Source organism: Calonectris borealis, chromosome 2 (assembly GCF_964195595.1).
Source record: "Calonectris borealis chromosome 2, bCalBor7.hap1.2, whole genome shotgun sequence".
Taxonomy (NCBI): domain Eukaryota; kingdom Metazoa; phylum Chordata; class Aves; order Procellariiformes; family Procellariidae; genus Calonectris; species Calonectris borealis.
In genome coordinates this window covers 31,192,038-31,209,187 of record NC_134313.1, presented here as the reverse complement: position 1 = coordinate 31,209,187, position 17,150 = coordinate 31,192,038, and the positions used below count along the sequence as shown (strand labels likewise).

Here is a 17,150-nt window from a genome sequence, read left to right as displayed (position 1 = left end):
CTTTCCACTGCTATTTTAGGAATCCCTTTGTTTTGTGACTTTTTTATTCCCTTACAGAAAAGAAATCTCGTTTTCTTCACTGTGTATACAGAAAGTGAACAGACACATGCCCTTCCAGAGCACCGAAATATTAGGAGGCACAGATTTTTCAGAAACCAAGGAAAGTTAGTCAGCAGAGTTAGCACTGGACTAGAGGATACACAACTGGCTATGTGATGCACAACTGCCCTTTCCACTCATCTCTGACAAAACTGGAATTGAGTCTAGTCCTGTGCTTAGTTATAGAAGAATCTCCTTTGTATCAGAGAGACTTCCCATATCCATTTACCATGGAAATTATTGCATGGTGGGTCAGGAATACAAGAATGCTTTCTTAGATTCACAGTATCTGGTATTTCCATTTATATTGTAACTTCACTTGCAAAGTGCACTCTGGGAAAAACAAGCTGTATGTCTTGTCTTCACAAGCCGTACTGAGGACACTGACAGTTATGGTCTCTTTCCTGTCTCCATTTTGCTGGTTTAAACCTTGAGTTGCTCAATTCAAAATAATTAAATTACATCAGTAAACTTAGTGTAAATGAGAACAGAATTAAATTTAATTTAAGCCTTCTGACAGTTTGAAAAAGGGAGAGGAAAGCATGTGTTGCAATTTTCTAGAATTTTTTTTTTCTTTACATAAACTCTGACACTGTCACATTGTAATCGATTAATCTTTTGTGTACTGTGCTTTTCTGTTTCATTCAGTGCTTCTAAGATGGCTTCTCTGAAGAGTACATAAAGTTTTCAGAGATCTGTTTTTATAATCTTAAGTGGTTAGTCTTTCAGCTCCAGTGCTACCACTGTGATTTTAATTTATCAATCTGCTGTTCAGCGAAATGCTGTAGAAACACTTTAAAGTCTAAACCCATCACTTATTCCTACACCTGTCAATGACAGTCTTCTGTACTTGTCAAACCAAGGTAAATGACACTCCTGCAATGTATACAATATCACTAATAAATTGGATAATCAATCACATGTGTATGGTTTGACAGTAGTATCTTGAATACACTGAATTTAAAACACATTTTTAAGAGGCAGGACTCATTACTCTTATACTAAGAAAAAAAAAACTCTATACAAATTAAAGGACACCTTGGGAAATGGTTAGGCCACTGGTTAGGACACTGGAAAGCTTTTTCATTACCTTACTATAAAATGTTCCCATGGGAAACATAAGCAATTGGAGATTACTTTAGATGACAGAAAAATATTTTAACAGCAGGAGGAGAAAGGTCAGGGAGACATTAAGTAGATTTACTCAGGTTTCTTTACATACAAAAGCTACTATTTTTTTTTCTAAAAAGCATCAGGTTAACAGTGTTAAGCATATACCTTCCCTGCAGCCACATTAAATAGTTTTTATTAGGAGTAATTCTAATACTAAGCACTTAGCTATACAGAAAGTTGTTGGGGCTAAATTCTGCCTGGAAATCCCTGCATGACTTCTGCCCATCTGGCTGCCGTAAACAGCTTCCAGACCAGCTGATCCCCAGAGTCTGAATATTGATCTTGATATCTTTGCTATCCTGTGCTTCACAAGCTTTGCCTAATCTAAGTAACTTAATTACCTGAATGTGTATATGCAACTTTGAATATTTGCGCAAGTTTTGCCTAAAATTCAGATTGGAGAGTAAGTTCAAGAGTTTTCCAAAAATACATTTCATTGGAAAAATAGTTTTGGGGAGAGAGGATGAGAGTAAAGAAGGGATGTATATGAAGACAGAAAAAAATACAGCCTAATCATATTGGAAATAAATTCTAGTGCCTGCAGAAAGATACTTTAATGGAAAATGGGGTACTGTATGTCAGCTATTTTATGTATACATGTCTTGCTTGGACAAAATGTATCTCTTCAGATTAGATTTGCCAAAAACTTTTCCGTTTTGCAGAAAAAAATCTCCATTTACAGTACTACATTCCTTGCTGTACTTTTTAAAACTTGACTCCATACTTTTCACCCACCTCAGGAAAAAAAAAAATCTATCTTGCACTTATTAATTGAATGCACATGTAGAATTACATTAAAACTTTTAATAACTTATGGTTACAAAATTACTATGAAAATTGATCAATAATTAAAATATACAAATAGTAGGTTATGTTCAATCATTTGGCATTTTGGGACAAGTGGTTGGGAATTTTGGTGGTTATTCTTTGTTTTTAACTATACCTATTTGCCCTCATAATTGCCTCATGGAAATGAATGTAAAATACTTTTCTGCAATTATTTTTCCTCTTCTGACTCCCTATCTTTTTGCTGTAAACCTCCAAGAATATATTAGTTGAAGGAATAACTGACAAAATTTGTCTTCTGACAGTAAGTATGTCAGCAAAAACCAGGCTCTGGAGACTATTCTCTTTCTCTGCAGAATATACAGCCTGAACTGCAAAACAGAAGTGTCCTTCCACTTCCTATCAGCATCTTTAGCCTTAACTAAAATCAAATGATCGCTAAAATAAAAGTGGGATTCAGCCCACCAATTTAATTCATGTCTTTGGGGAATGTAGGTAATCATCCACTGAAAAGTGGCCTGAAATCTCCACCTTTTTTTTCAATAGCTCATGAAAGTCATTGCCATCTGATTGATTTTCTAACAGGGAAAGTTTCCACCTCCTGGTGCTTATTCTCTAAATCATCTAGTTACTCTCACCCATTCCCTTTTTTTAACATCACGTCAGTTTAGACGGATTCTCTTTTGCACTCAAAAGGAACAATTTCTAGCACTTTTTTTACATGACAAGAGAAATGATTTTACAAGTGACTGGAATACTAGTTTCAACCATTACGTTGATATGTGCCTCCTAAAAAGAGTTTGATTGAAGGTGTATTGCTTTTATATTTAATATTATTATCCAGCTCTGACAACAGAGAAGCAATTGACAGTATAAATGGTGATAGTGCTGTGAATTGAATTAAGATACATTATGCCTGGTTTGTCAACATTTATGATTTACAAATACATCCCTGTACCTGTGGAAAGAAAATGAGATACTAACTAAGGGCAACTCACATGTAAGACAGAAATTCTTGTTGCCATGAAAATAACAAAAGCTATTTCTGTTCTGTTCTGCATTAACTATTCTAAAGTCAGAATAATTCCACTGAAGTCAGTTACACTCACTAGTGTTTGGAGCTAAGTAAATTAAAATAGGACGTGATTGTCAGTTTCTAAAAATCTTTTGTGGGTGTCCTGGTTTTGGCTGGGATAGAGTTAGTTTTCTTCCTAGTAGCTGGTATAGTGTTGTGTTTTGGATTTAGTGTGAGAGGAATGTTGATAACACACTGATGTTTTAGTTGTTGCTAAGTAGTGTTTACTCTAGTTAAAGGACTTTTCAGCTTCCCATGCTCTGCCAGGTGCACAAGAAGCTGGGAGGGAGCATAGGCAGGACAGCTGACCCAAACTGGCCAACAGGGTATTCCATAGCATATGACATCATGCTCAGTACCTAAACTAGGAGGTGTGGTCCTGGAAAAGGTTATCACTGCTCGGGGACTGGCTGGGCATCGGTCGGCAGGTGGTGAGCAATTGCATTGTGCATCACTTATTTTTTATATTTTATCATCATTATTATTATTATTATTTTCTCTTTCTTTTCTGTTCTATTAAACTGTCTTTATCTCAATCCATAAATTTTATTTTTTTTCCGATTCTCTCCCTCATCCCACTGCGGCGGGGAGTGAGCGAGCAGCTGTGTGGTGTTTGGCTGCCTGCTGGGTTAAACCACAACAGTGGGCATAGAACACAGAACACAAGAAAGATTATGCTTAAATAATATATTTTCAATATAAAATATCATCAGATAAATAAAGACATAACATCATCCATACATTTATTTCAAAGATGCAGAAGAATAATTTTGCATTTTCCAGATTGACACATGTGCAACTGCTGATGTGCATAGGAAATTTGAATATATACAGCATTATAACTCTGAAAATCTGGTCTTTACAGAATCCTTTATTCTTCAGGCATACAAAATTTAAAGCAGGCTTAGTGTTAAGTGAAGTGAAACTAAAAGAGACAGCTCATACAAGATTGACTTGGTGATACTAGGTCAGAAAAAGGAACCATGACTTTTGCTTAACAGAAACACACTTTATTGATGAGTTTTCTTTGCCTCAGTGTGAGCATTACAGTGTTTTTTACCATCTTTCGTTTTAATAGCAGCACCATGCACACAGTTCTGTTGTTAATACTGCAGAGATGGCATATGTTTGTGGGTAAGTAATCTGCCTGTTTACAATGCCATTAGGAAACCGCTGACTCCACCAGATCACAGGCTCGTTTAAACCCTTCTCTGCTTCCGACTTGCTGAGTATTTGGTATTCAACACCGTGCAAGTGATTTCCTGCAGCCTCCCTAACACAGGTTGGTGGGTTGCTAAGGAATATATCTCAAGAGGTTAAGAGCCCTGCAGTCACCTTGATCTCAGTGCCAGTGATTATCTGTGTAATTTTCTGCTTCATGTTTTATACTGCAGCACTGACCAAAGCTTATGTCTCTCCCTTGGCATGCATAAGTGTGAACAATTATGGCTGTAGATAGAGAGATGTACTGGTCGCTTTCACGGTATGATCTCTTTAACATATTATTACAAATGAAACATCATCATTCAACTTAAAAAAAAGAAAAAGGAATGAAAAAAAAAAAGCCAAGTGAGAGCGGTTGGAGAAACAGAAGAGATTTTTTTTTTGTCCCAGGTCATCCATTTTGGGTTCTTTTCATTATCTTTAGTTCATAACCTTTTCAATACACATGCAGAACAATTGCTTCACAGTCAAGAGGACTAGGAACTGCCTTTATAAAACCCCAGACCTCTAAGGGTCTCACATGATGTCTTGTGTTGTGGGCTGTTAACTCAGCAGTCACAGTGAAGGACACTTAACCCCAGGAGCTACAGCATGTTGCCACTGCGTGGCCTGTGCTGCCACAGCTGCAGGCAGAATTTCAGGGAGGGAGACAGAGACCCAGATAATGGATATAGAGAAGGATCCACGTCAAAATTTCCCAAAGCTTTAAAACCACCCTCCTTTACCTGTCTTATTCCATAAGAGTCAACACCTACAGATAAGGTCCTACAATGCCATATCCCTTCTGTTATTTTAATAAATAGCATGGAAGGATAAACGTCTTTCCTCTATGATCAACACTTGAATTCAGTCAGCTTTCTTCAAGGAGACTAAGTAATGGGAAAGGGAAAAAGAATTGAGTCCCTTGCTATGTTGAGAGCTCATGGCAGCCCATCCACCTCTATTACCTCTGGGTGCTATTCCTACCTTGAGGGTGAAGTATCTGTTTAAGGCTTTAAACTAGGTTCGAAGGGGGAAGGGGATAAAACCAGGCTCTAGACTAGAGAAGAGCTTAGGGGCGGCACACTAATGTCCGGGGACAAATCGGTAGCCCAGCTCAAGTGCATCTACACCAATGCACGCAGCATGGGCGGCAAACAGGAGGAGTTGTGTAGCGGGGTAGCTATGACTTAGTCGCCGTCACGGAAACATGGTGGGATGAGTCGCACGATTGGAGTGCTGCAATGGATGGCTATAAGCTCTTCAGAAGGGACAGACGAGGAAGGAGAGGCAGTGGGGTAGCCCTGTATGTTAGGGAATGCTTTGACTGTCTAGAGCTCAATGATAGCGATGATGAGGTCGAGTGCTTGTGGGTAAGGATGAGGGGGAAGGCCAACAAGGCAGATATCCTGCTGGGAGTCTGTCATAGACCACCTAACCAGGATGAGGAGGCAGACGAAGTATTCTACCAGAGGTTCGCAGAAGTCTCACTAGCCCTTGTTCTCGTGGGGGACTTCAACTTTCCGGATGTCTGCTGTAAATACAACACGGCAGAGAGGAAACAATCAAGGAGGTTCCTGGAGTGGGTGGAAGATAACTTCCTGACACAGCTGGTAAGTGAGCCTACCAGGGGAGGTGTCTCGCTTGACCTGCTGTTCACAAACAGAGAAGGACTGGTGGGAGATGTGGTTGTTGGAGGCCGGCTTGGGCTTAGCGACCATGAAATGATAGAATTCTCAATTCTTGGTGAAGTAAAGAGGGGGGGCAGCAAAACCACTACCATGGACTTCCGGAGGGCGGACTTTGGCCTGCTCAGGACACTGGTCGAGAGGGTCCCTTGGGAGACAGTCCTGAAGGGCAAAGGGGTCCAGGAAGGCTGGACGTTCTTCAAGAAGGAAGTCTTAAAGGCGCAGGAGCGGGCTGTCCCCATGTGCCGCAAGAAGAACAGGTGGGGAAGACGTCCGGCCTGGCTGAACAGGGAGCTCTGGCTGGGACTCAGGGAAAAAAGGAGAGTTTATCACCTTTGGAAGAAGGGGCAGGCAACTCAAGAAGAGTACAGGGATCTCGTTAGGTCATGCAGAGAGGAAATTAGAAAGGCAAAAGCTCAGCTAGAACTCAACCTGGCCACTGTCGTGAGAGACAACAAAAAATGCTTTTACAAGTATATTAATGACAAAAGGAGAGCCAAGGAGAATCTCCATGCTCTATTGGATGCGGGGGGGAACGTTGCCACCAAGGATGAGGATAAGGCTGAGGTACTCAACGCCTTCTTTGCCTCAGTCTTTAATAGTCAGAGCAGTTATCCTCAGGGTACTCAGCCCCCTGAGCTGGAAGACAGGGACGGCAAGCAGGATAAACCCCCCATAATCCAAGAGGAAGAAGTTAATGACCTGCTACGCCACCTGGACGCTCACAAGTCTATGGGGCCGGATGGGATCCACCCGAGGGTACTGAGGGAGCTGGCGGAGGAGCTTGCCAAGCCACTCTCCATCATTTACCAGCAGTCCTGGTTAATTGGGGAGGCCCCGGATGACTGGAGGCTTGCCAGTGTGACGCCCATCTACAGGAAGGGCTGGAAGGAGGATCCGGGGAACTACAGGCCGGTCAGCCTGACCTCAGTGCCGGGGAAGATTATGGAACAGTTCATTTTGAGGGTGCTCACGAGCCATGTCGGGGACAACCAGGGGATCAGGCGCAGCCAGCACGGGTTCATGGAAGGCAGGTCCTGCTTGACCAACCTGGTCTCCTTCTATGACCAGGTGACCCGCCTAGTGGATGAGGGAAAGGCAGTGGATGTGGTCTCCCTGGACTTCAGTAAAGCCTTTGACACTGTCTCCCCCGGCATTCTCCTAGAGAAGCTGGCGGCTCACGGCTTAGGCAGGTGCACTCTTCACTGGGTAAAAAACTGGCTGGACAGCTGAGCCCAGAGAGTTGTGGTGAATGGAGTTAAACCCAGTTGGTGGCCAGTCACGAGCGGTGTTCCCCAGGGCTCAGTTTTGGGGCCGGTCCTGTTTAATATCTTTATCAATGATCTGGATGAGGGGATCGAGTGCTCCCTCAGTAAGTTTGCAGACGACACCAAGTTGGGTGGGAGTCTTGATCTGCTTGAGGGTAGGAAGGCTCTGCAGAGGGACCTGGACAGGCTGGATCGATAGGCTGAGGCCAGCTGTATGAGGTTCAACAAGGCCAAGTGCCGGGTCCTGCACTTCAGCCACAACAACCCCAGGCAACGCTACAGGCTTGGGGAAGAGTGGCTGGAAAGCTGCCCAGAGGAAAAGGACCTGGGGGTGCTGGTTGACAGCCGGCTGAACATGAGCCGGCAGTGTGCCCAGGTGGCCAAGAAGGCCAATGACATCCTGGCCTGTATTAGGAATAGTGTGGCCAGCAGGACTACGGAGGTGATCGTGCCCTTGTACTCGGCACTGGTGAGGCTGCACCTCAACTACTGTGTTCAGTTTTGGGCCCCTCACTACAAGAAGGACATGGAGGTGCTGGAGCGTGTCCAGAGAAGGGCAATGAAGCTGGTGAAGGGCCTGGAGCACAAGTCTTATAAGGAGCAGCTGAGGGAACTGGTTCTGTTTAGCCTGGAGAAGAGGAGGCTGAGGGGAGACCTCATCGCGCTCTACAACTACCTGAAGGGAGGTTGTAGCGAGGTGGGTGTTGGTCTCTTCTCCCAAGTAACTCGTGATAGGACGAGAGGAAATGGCTTCAAGTTGCACCAAGGGAGGTTTAGATTGGACATTAGGAAAAATTTCTTTACTGAAAGAGTGGTGAGGCCTTGGAACAGGCTGCCCAGGGAAGTGGCTGAGTCACCATCTCTGGAAGTATTTAAAAGACATGTAGATGAGATGCTTAGGGACATGGTTTAGTGGGCATGGTGGTGTTGGATTGACGGTTGGACTTGATGATCTTAAAGGTCTTTTCCAACCTTAATGATTCTATGATTCTATGTTGCCACATCTTTGCCAGTGGTCCCAGGTAAGGAGTCCCTGTATGTGCAGAACTGGCTCTTTCCCACTCCATATCATACAGTCAGAATCATATAATTGTTCAGGTTGGAAAAGACCTTTCAGATCATCAAGTCCACATGGTACTTCCACACAGAAATGCCTTTTACCAGTGCGGAGAGATCCCAAATTGCCTGTGGGGAAAGTGATTCCCTCCCAACCTCCTGCTGGAGTCCCCAGCATCCATATTGTGGGACATGGGACCTAATTAACAGGAATGCCCTTGAATTGTGACAATTTCACTTGCAATAAATTCAGACTAGAAATGTGAGCAAATCAACTCCTGTTATTGTGCTAGCAGGTTGCACAGTTAGACGTCACAATATGTTTGCATCTCATATCCCAGCCACGGGGTCAGTAACCTTTTAGCAGAGAGGTGGATAAGAAGGACAAATTGGATAACGTTTGCTGCAGCTAAAGCCATGTGTATGCCCATTTCAGAGGCTGACTGTCATGCAACATACAGAGTACCTGCAGTTACTTACCGTTTGTCTCAGTAGCAATGGATGCTACTGAATCTATCAGCCTTTCCCAACCACTCAACCTTCTCTCAAGCCTACTGACGTTTTTCCCTAGCACACTCAGATCTCTGCCCGAGACCTCTTTCCCTCCTGTGTCCCGTAAGTGCCACCATTCCCGGAGATGGCTTTTGTATATGTCTGTCATGGCATTTGTATATGAAAAGTAAGTTCCACACTCTGAAAGCCCAGTGAAGGGCCAGCAGTCCTTATTGTGTCCTATGGGCCAGAGTTGAGTTATCACAGAAAAATATAGCTGCCCTTCAGCCTTACTCTAGCCTGTGCAAAGTGAAATATTCTTCATCAGCTTCATGGCCTTCAACCTTGAAAAACTGAATTTATCTGTTCTTTATGCATATTAAATTAATGTCACCCCAGGTGAAAGGTTTCATGTGACAGGCCTTTTAAATTTAATCTTTTTTCTTCAAATTGTCTGTTATCTTCTACTTAAAAACACAAATTGAATATTAAGTATAGGCTTATTGCAGCTATTAATCATTTGGCTAAATAAAACCACTAGCAAATTGTGAATAGCTCTAAATAAATAATAGGTCTGCTACCTCTTAGTTCCATGTAGACTGGCTGTGGAATGAAAGACAAAATAAGAGTTGTCACATACTTTAGGGAAAATTTTGCTAGTTTTGTGTTAAGGTAAGATACAGAAACATGATCACTATACAAGGTCTAGCTATTATTACTTAATGTTATTTTGCTTCCTCTGCTACACACAGCTTACCTGCTGCTGGGTTCTAATCTTCTAGGGCTGTTTTATTTAATGAGGGTTTCATATAAAATGCATATAGTGCTTTCTTTTCTCAAATAAATTACCAACAGGACTACAGTTGCCCTTCTCACCTGGTGAGTCTCATGATCTTCACTGCTGGTCCAGTATTATGTGGGTAGACAGTACAACTTATCCTATCACTAGAGGTTTGGGCACTTGCATCCAAGGCAGATGTGGCAGAGGGGGAAATTGTTCCCCAACCTCCTGCTTCTTTGATAGATGTTTTTGCCGGTTGCAGACAAGGAAAATTGCAAACTCTCAAAATCAAAACACTGGGATGAAATGATTACTGAGGTAATTTAAACCTGCCGATTCTATTTTTTCCCCCTTTTAAGTGGTCAACCTCTGAGACTTAGCAAAGGGAAGAAAAGGGGAAAGAGGCATTATGTGATGAGGAAAAACAAACCCAAAGATCTCCAGAATTCTTGACCCATTCATCAAATTATGTACAAAAAAAAACCATCGAAGACATTTTGCTCAGTGTTCAAGGGCAGAAATTATCCAGAAGTCCATTCCCTGGGAAGACAAACTTCATTAATATGTAGCTACCATCATTCATCTCCCTTTATTTTTTATGAATGTTTTCTTCTGTGCTTTGTCCTTTCTAACTCTCTCCTTTCTACCTTTCTGCTTTCTTATTTAAATCTTCTCCTTTTTTGTGATACTTTCTTCATGCCTCTCATCCTTTACTATTCATAATTGTCCTTCTCAGGCAAGTGAAAAACTTAGGGCTTTTGTTACTAGTCCTTCATCAGGCAGAGTAAAAATCCTTTGTGACTTTTCCATGTAGATCATTTATTAGCTCTTTGGTTCTATTTTTTTGGATGTGTGAGATAGATAGACTTCATTGCTATTTCTTCATCATAAAGGTAGAAAGTTGCTAATGGAATGCAAAACTAGGAAGATCAACTGAGGATTGACTTTGCAATTGACAGCTCAAAAACCGTTTTCCCCTGGACCTTTGCAATTTCCTACCTATATTTGTTTCCCTTGATGGTGTGTCGTGGTTTAACCTGGCAGGCAGCCAAATACCACGCAGCCGCTCACTCACTCCCCCCGCCCCCTAATGGGACGGGGAGAGAATCGGAAGGGTAAGAGTGAGAAAAACTCGTGGGTTGAGATAAAGACAGTTTAATAGAACAGAAAAGGGAGAATAATGATAATAAATAATGATAGAATATACAAAATGAGTGATGCACAATGCAATTGCTCACCACCCGCGCTGACCGATAACCAAGTAGCAATCGCTACTTCCTGGATCACGCCTACCCTTCATATACTGAGCATGACGTCACATGGTATGGAATACCCCATTGGCCAGCTGGGCTGGCTGTCCTGATTATGTTCCCTCCCATCTTGTGTACCTAGCTCAGTCAGTAGGCACGGGAGCTGTCCTTGGACTAGGAGGGCACTTAGCAACAGCTGAAAACATCAGTGTGTTATCAACATTCTTCTCATCCTAAATCCAAAACACAGCACTAGGAAGAAATTTAACCCTATCCCAGCCGAAACCAGGACATGGTGCCAGATTGGTGTGTGTATTCCCTTCTCAACCTGAGAGGAAAGGTATCTCTGTAACATTATTGCATCATTCATTTTCCTAACTTTTTTCCTTTTCTCTTTATGATGAAAGAAGATTTGGCGAACTCAAGGACCAACAGTCCAACCCTTTTCATGTCTCTCATAAATCAAATTCATTGTCTTATCTCTGCTCTCCTACTCACTCATTTACCAATCTTTCATGTATTTAACAGTCTTCGTAGTCCACTGATTATGCTATGTTAGCCCAGCAAAGAAAAGGGTTCCAGTATTAGAGTGCTCACTTCATTTGATCACTCAGAGAATTACACTATAATGATCCTCTAATTACACAGCTGTCGTGCTGTGTTAAATCCTTTCTATATGTGCTGTCAACTGTTTACACTGTTCTGCTTGCCCCAGACTTCACATTTCCAAATATACTACAGTGATAGCTGACAACAGCCTTGATAAACATAATGTACAGTGTATGGTTGAAGAAAAGAAGTGGAAGGAATTTGAAAAAGGGTTTGGAATGTGAGACTAAGCCAATAGTACCACAAATTTTTTAATCAGTGTGTATTTTTCTACAAACCAGTTCATTCTTGTTTTTCTGTGTTTTTCCACAGTGGTTATGTCTTTGATTATGATTACTACAGAGATGATTTCTACAATCGGTATGTGTGGTTATATTTTTGTATATCCTACACCATTTCTACTGTTTGTTTATAATGTAATCACATCATTTGGTTAGACAGGTCTGTTCTGATTTTACATATTATTCATTTCATTATTTCTATTGTGTATCAGAAGAAGACTATTTGAATATATCACAGAGAAGATTACCACCACCAAATGTATGCTCATTAAACATCTCTTTTGGTCTTATCTTTCTCTGAGAGCTTGTGGGGCATTTTCTGTACTGAACGGTTTAATGGTATTTTAATTGCTCAGTGTTTCTTCCTACAGAGTTCTTCCAGGCTTACTGTCACTGGAACATATAGCAGCTGTAAAATTCTTCAGTATGACATTCATGTCTTCGTCTTTTCATCCATGTGTATGAAAAGATGTAGAATGTCTCCTGAAAAATGTGTCTTCCAAGAACGTTTAGAAGTCTGGAAGGACCTTGAGGGATGCAAGACCACAAGTTGAACAGCATGTGTGTTTCTATAGAAGGAAAAGTGTGGATACCTGAGCAATTGGAGACTTGTGCCTTGAATATGTATGCACAGCCTAGCTCAGTACTGTGGGAATGTATTCATTCAGATGTTGCAGGATCACCACAACACAGGGTTAACATGGATGACCATGGATAACCAACTCACGATGCAGCAGTGTTGTGTCTCTGCATTACAGCAACTTGGTTTAGCATAGGCCAAGTGAGTCAGAGGGGAACAAAACATTGCTCCACCAATCTTTTCTAATCTGAGATTTCTTTTATGTAAAGCAATGGACAATAACAGGGGAGTGGTTTACACCCCAAAGTTAAGCTACTGTGTGCTATGTACCTTTCTGCTTAGGAACACTGTAGGAAAAATTTAGAAAAGATGTTTTTTGGTTTTGTTTTTTTCCTGGGATTGATTCAATTCGAGTCACTAGTTTTGTTTTTGCATGTAAATGACCATGCTCACTGTCACTTTAGCTCTGTCTACAGAGATAAAAATATTGAGCTATAAACATATGGAGTAAAAGCCATCAATGCAGTCTAATTCTGCTCAGTCCAGTCTTGACAGTAGGAGCAGCTCATATCCTGTAAAAAAGTTAACTTCCACAGGCTTGTGTTTATTTTACCCAAGGTTACTGCTCCAAATTTCATCAGAGGATTTGTATGTTTTTAAACAGATTACTGTTTCTGATCTATGCCACCTGAATATTAAAATTATGTCTTTAGTTTTTTCCTTAATTCTGTGTATTATGGGTAGCACAAATGAACAACTATAATGGTTATATTTCCACAACAAAAGAAATACTTATGTGGCATTAAAGGTTGTTTCTGTGGAACCTTGTGTCTATCTTGGTGATTGTATTGTGGAAAACCACTGACAGTGAAATGTGTCCATAATCTGTTCAATAGTATAATTTTCTGATTTCAAAATTTTTCAGGATTAAGACAGCAGAAGTTTTATGGTCAAAAATCCAAATATGAGGTTGGCCTCACAAGGCTGGACATGTTGATCTTTGACATAAAAAGCTTAGGAGGTTAAGGGTCTCTGTTAGATCCAAGTTAATGGAAGTGGAAGATGAAAAGCTCTATATGGTAGGCATGGAAAAGAAAAACCCATGGAAAGTTTGATCTACTATCAACATGTTCATAGGAAATATAAATTAAGGAATATAGTCATGATTCTTTGAATTTCTGAACTTCTGAACTTTTGGAATTTCTGTGTTTTACCTCATACCATAGGTCTTGTTTTCTAATATTCATTAATTTTCAAACCTCCCTGAAGGGAGAATACACCTATTTTATCTTGACTAAAACATAGGTGGAATCAGAAAAGGGTGACAATAATGGTTAGTGCTGTAAAATAAAATCTTGTATGAACAAGATTGACAAGATCAAGACCGCACAATTCAGAAGGGTGGGTGAAAGAAAAGGTACCATTTTATGCACATTCGTGATTATTGAGACAAAGAATTGCTTCAGAACTGAGCATTTCTGTTTATCATTTCTCTTATTACAAGCACAAGGAAAACAGACAGGGTACTTCAAAACTGATAAAAGGAAGCATTTTTTTAAAGAAAGCATACCATTGAAACACGTAGAACTTGGTACAGCAAAATACCAAGTCCAAAAGCTTTGCATAATTTAAAAAATAAAAGTAAGAATAGCAATATTAGATAACAGTCCTTTTATATATTTCAAAAAAGGAAGCATAGTTTTGCATTTCACTACATTATCTAAACACGAACTATAGGAAGCTAGAAAAAAATCACCTTTGGAGGAATAATTGCATAATAATCTTTTGCGCGATAGCTTACAGTTCTTCTGAAACATTTTGTTCCAGTAATGTCAAATAGGAGATTGTGACTGACCAGCAGATCATCCAATATGATAAATGATGAGTGACAATAAACAATAATATTTCTGTTAAAAGTCCCAGAAATGTTTTAGTGTTCATCTTCATACACAATTGTTTAGTTGTGCTCACAATGGCTACAAACTGCTTATTCATTAAGAATATCCAAGGCCATGGAGTTCAAGTTCAGTGGGTGTGACAGGATCTCTGTGACGCATTTTGTAGGCAGCCATGGAAAAGGAGGGAGCTGGTTATATTGTCTGTAGGATTATGGTACAGACAACATTAAGGATCCTGGCATTTAAGCATTAGGTGTTTACTTGCCAGAAAATGGGCTAGAAGACTTTCTGCTTCCTGTTCAGTATGCTGTTAGACACTGTGGTGAGTTAATTACTGTTTCTTGTGTGTCTGTTTTCAAATGTGTATCTATCTGCCCAGCTGGGTGACAGTAGTCAGAATTGTGAAAATTAAACATGCAGTTATAAATTTCCATAATTACTAGTTGCAAGTATCATTTGAAAGAAACTTGAGAATATTTTGTGAGAATGCTGCTTGTCCCTCTACTTCAGTCTCTGAACTGGAAATCTTAATTTTCTGAACTTTCTTCTCCTGACCTGTTGTATTCAGAGCCTATAGCTTTTATGTTCTAAATATATCTGTAGCTTTGATCACCTTTTCTACTGCTTTTATTTTCTTCTATGCAGGTTAGTTAGCTATTGTTGATAACTGTATTTTTAGGATTGGGGTATTCTGTTTGGGAACACTAGTTCATTTTGATGTAGAGTATCTTTTATTGACTGTAGTGGTAATTCTCTGAATATCTACGTGCTACAGCGGTTTTGGTTTGAACAAGACTTTTTTTTTATTAAGCATGCTTGGGTATTTTAGTGATTTTACATCAATTCATTCTTCAATAAAGAGAACATATGCTGGGACATCTTTTCTATGCATTCAGAAGGATATACAGGTCCCTCACTATAAAGACTCCTTTGCCATTTTAGAAACGGCACGATATTTCTTTGTGGTGATGGTTGGCTTCAGAAAAGTTAATTTCTTTTTCTATCTGTAAGCATAGCAAATAGAAAACTAGAATTTAAGCCGTACATGTAATAAAGGAGCTGAAATGTCACCACAACAAAATGTACTGATGTTAGTTGTGTGCAATGAAACAGTGCGGACCTGTGGAAAGCAGGTTATGGATTTTCCATACTGCAAATAACAGAGTCCCATAACGCATCCCTCATTTAAATTATGTAAAAAATCTGAGCTATGCACTGGACTGTGACTGAAATCCGAATATGGCACTTAATGTGCGTAGGTCCTTGAAATCTAATTTGACTGTGATATAAAGTGATTACGGTTTCAGAGGCTAATTTTCTCAAAGATAACATGAAAATTTAGTTGACAGGGCTTCCATGACATGAAATCACAGAAGTTTTTATGGAGTCCAGCTGACTTAATCTTTTCTAGGTTGTTTGATTACCACGGCCGCGTCCCCCCACCACCCCGTGCAGTGATTCCACTGAAGCGTCCTCGTGTGGCTGTGACAACAACTCGCAGAGGCAAAGGGGTTTTCTCCATGAAAGGAGCATCACGATCCACCTCAAGTGGCGCTTCTTCCTCAGGATCCAAATGTGAGTTGCTCATATCTGTCGGATATTATTAAAACAATGATCCTAGTCACTTCTGCAAGCAGACAGCTTCCACTATATAGCTCTGTTGTAGTCATTTCCTACCCTCAGCCTTTAGCTTGAAAAAATGGTTTGATTACCAAAGCCGCCATCCTTTCCTGCAAGTCAAAGAGCACACTGATGTAACTTTTGAAGGAAATCCTTTCCACAACATTTGACCTACAGATCACTCCTTTGGCCTCAGAAGAAGCCTGTTTAAAATCTCCTATCATCCTGACTGCTTATGCACCATGAGGTCTTGGGAACAGCTGATAATAAAGCAAAGCTAATAATCTTGTTATAGACAGAGGCACAGTGATTTCTGTTGAGACTCAAGGATTGTATGTGAGCTGGGGGGGGGGGACTGGGGGGTGAGGGTGCAGGGGGAGATGGGGTTGTGTGTGCTTTTTTTGCCAGATTCCTCTGAGGGTAGAAAGAGACAAAGTGTCTTTGCCTGTTCTAAATGGAGGGCAAAGCAGTATTGGCAACTTGGGATTATTCAACCCTTCCTTAGTGAGTTGGCCTTAAAAGAGCTGATGAACAATAGGCATTCCCTTCTCCAAGCTCACCAAGCTCCCCACCCCGTAGTATTGTCCTGGGAACTTCATCTTCCTCTCCATGCATCTTTCAGCACCCACCTGCCTTCCCCTGCCCCTTATGTGGAGCGATACTGTCCTTGGAAGCGTCACTGGAAGAGGAAGAGAAAGATCAGGTAGGGATCAGATATTAGAAAGAATGAAGGGACTTCAGCAAGACACTTGCAGTACCAGACTGGCCAACAAAGTATCATGCTGTCTTACACACAACCATGAAATAAGTGAATCCATGAACACTACACCTTCATGGAAGAGGGGTTAATTATGTCATCAACTTGAGCCAATTATATACTCTGCTGGAATAACCTATCCAAATCTCACACACTAACATCTAACAAAGAAGATGGACCTCTAGTGAGCCCGCTAGGATCCATTCTTGTTCCTATTGTATGAACTGATGATATCCAAGACCTTGAAAGAAAATATGTAATAAATATGCATGTGACTGAAATAATGGAAATGTGATAAAAAGAGCAAAAGATAATGTTTTACACTGAGGAACAAGGAGCTCAGGCCATTCCTTGAGAGAGAGAGTCTCTGTTGGTTGTACAGTCGAATCACACACAAGTCTCCAGTGAATGAATTGGCTAGATGCCCATTAACAACAATGAGAGCTTTGATACCTACCACACAGGAGACATCTAAATTTAGGTGTCATATTATAGAGCTCACTCACACCATAAGAGGATGTCTCAGAGGAGCAA

At 40.8% G+C, this 17,150-nt stretch overlaps 1 protein-coding gene across 8 annotated transcripts in view; it reads left to right on the top strand.

The window, feature by feature from the left end:
- The window catches only part of RALYL (RALY RNA binding protein like), a 427,011-nt gene that overhangs the window by 372,834 nt on the left and 37,027 nt on the right, over positions 1–17,150 (top strand). For 4 of the 8 annotated variants that reach the window (XM_075141587.1, XM_075141581.1, XM_075141580.1 and 1 more), the window contains 3 exons: positions 11,793–11,840; positions 15,651–15,814; positions 16,482–16,562. In XM_075141587.1, the coding sequence (XP_074997688.1) occupies positions 11,793–11,840; positions 15,651–15,814; positions 16,482–16,562 (293 nt within the window). The remainder of the gene's footprint in view (positions 1–11,792; positions 11,841–15,650; positions 15,815–16,481; positions 16,563–17,150) is intronic. The other 4 variants (XM_075141585.1, XM_075141584.1, XM_075141582.1 and 1 more) reach the window with 1 other exon arrangement.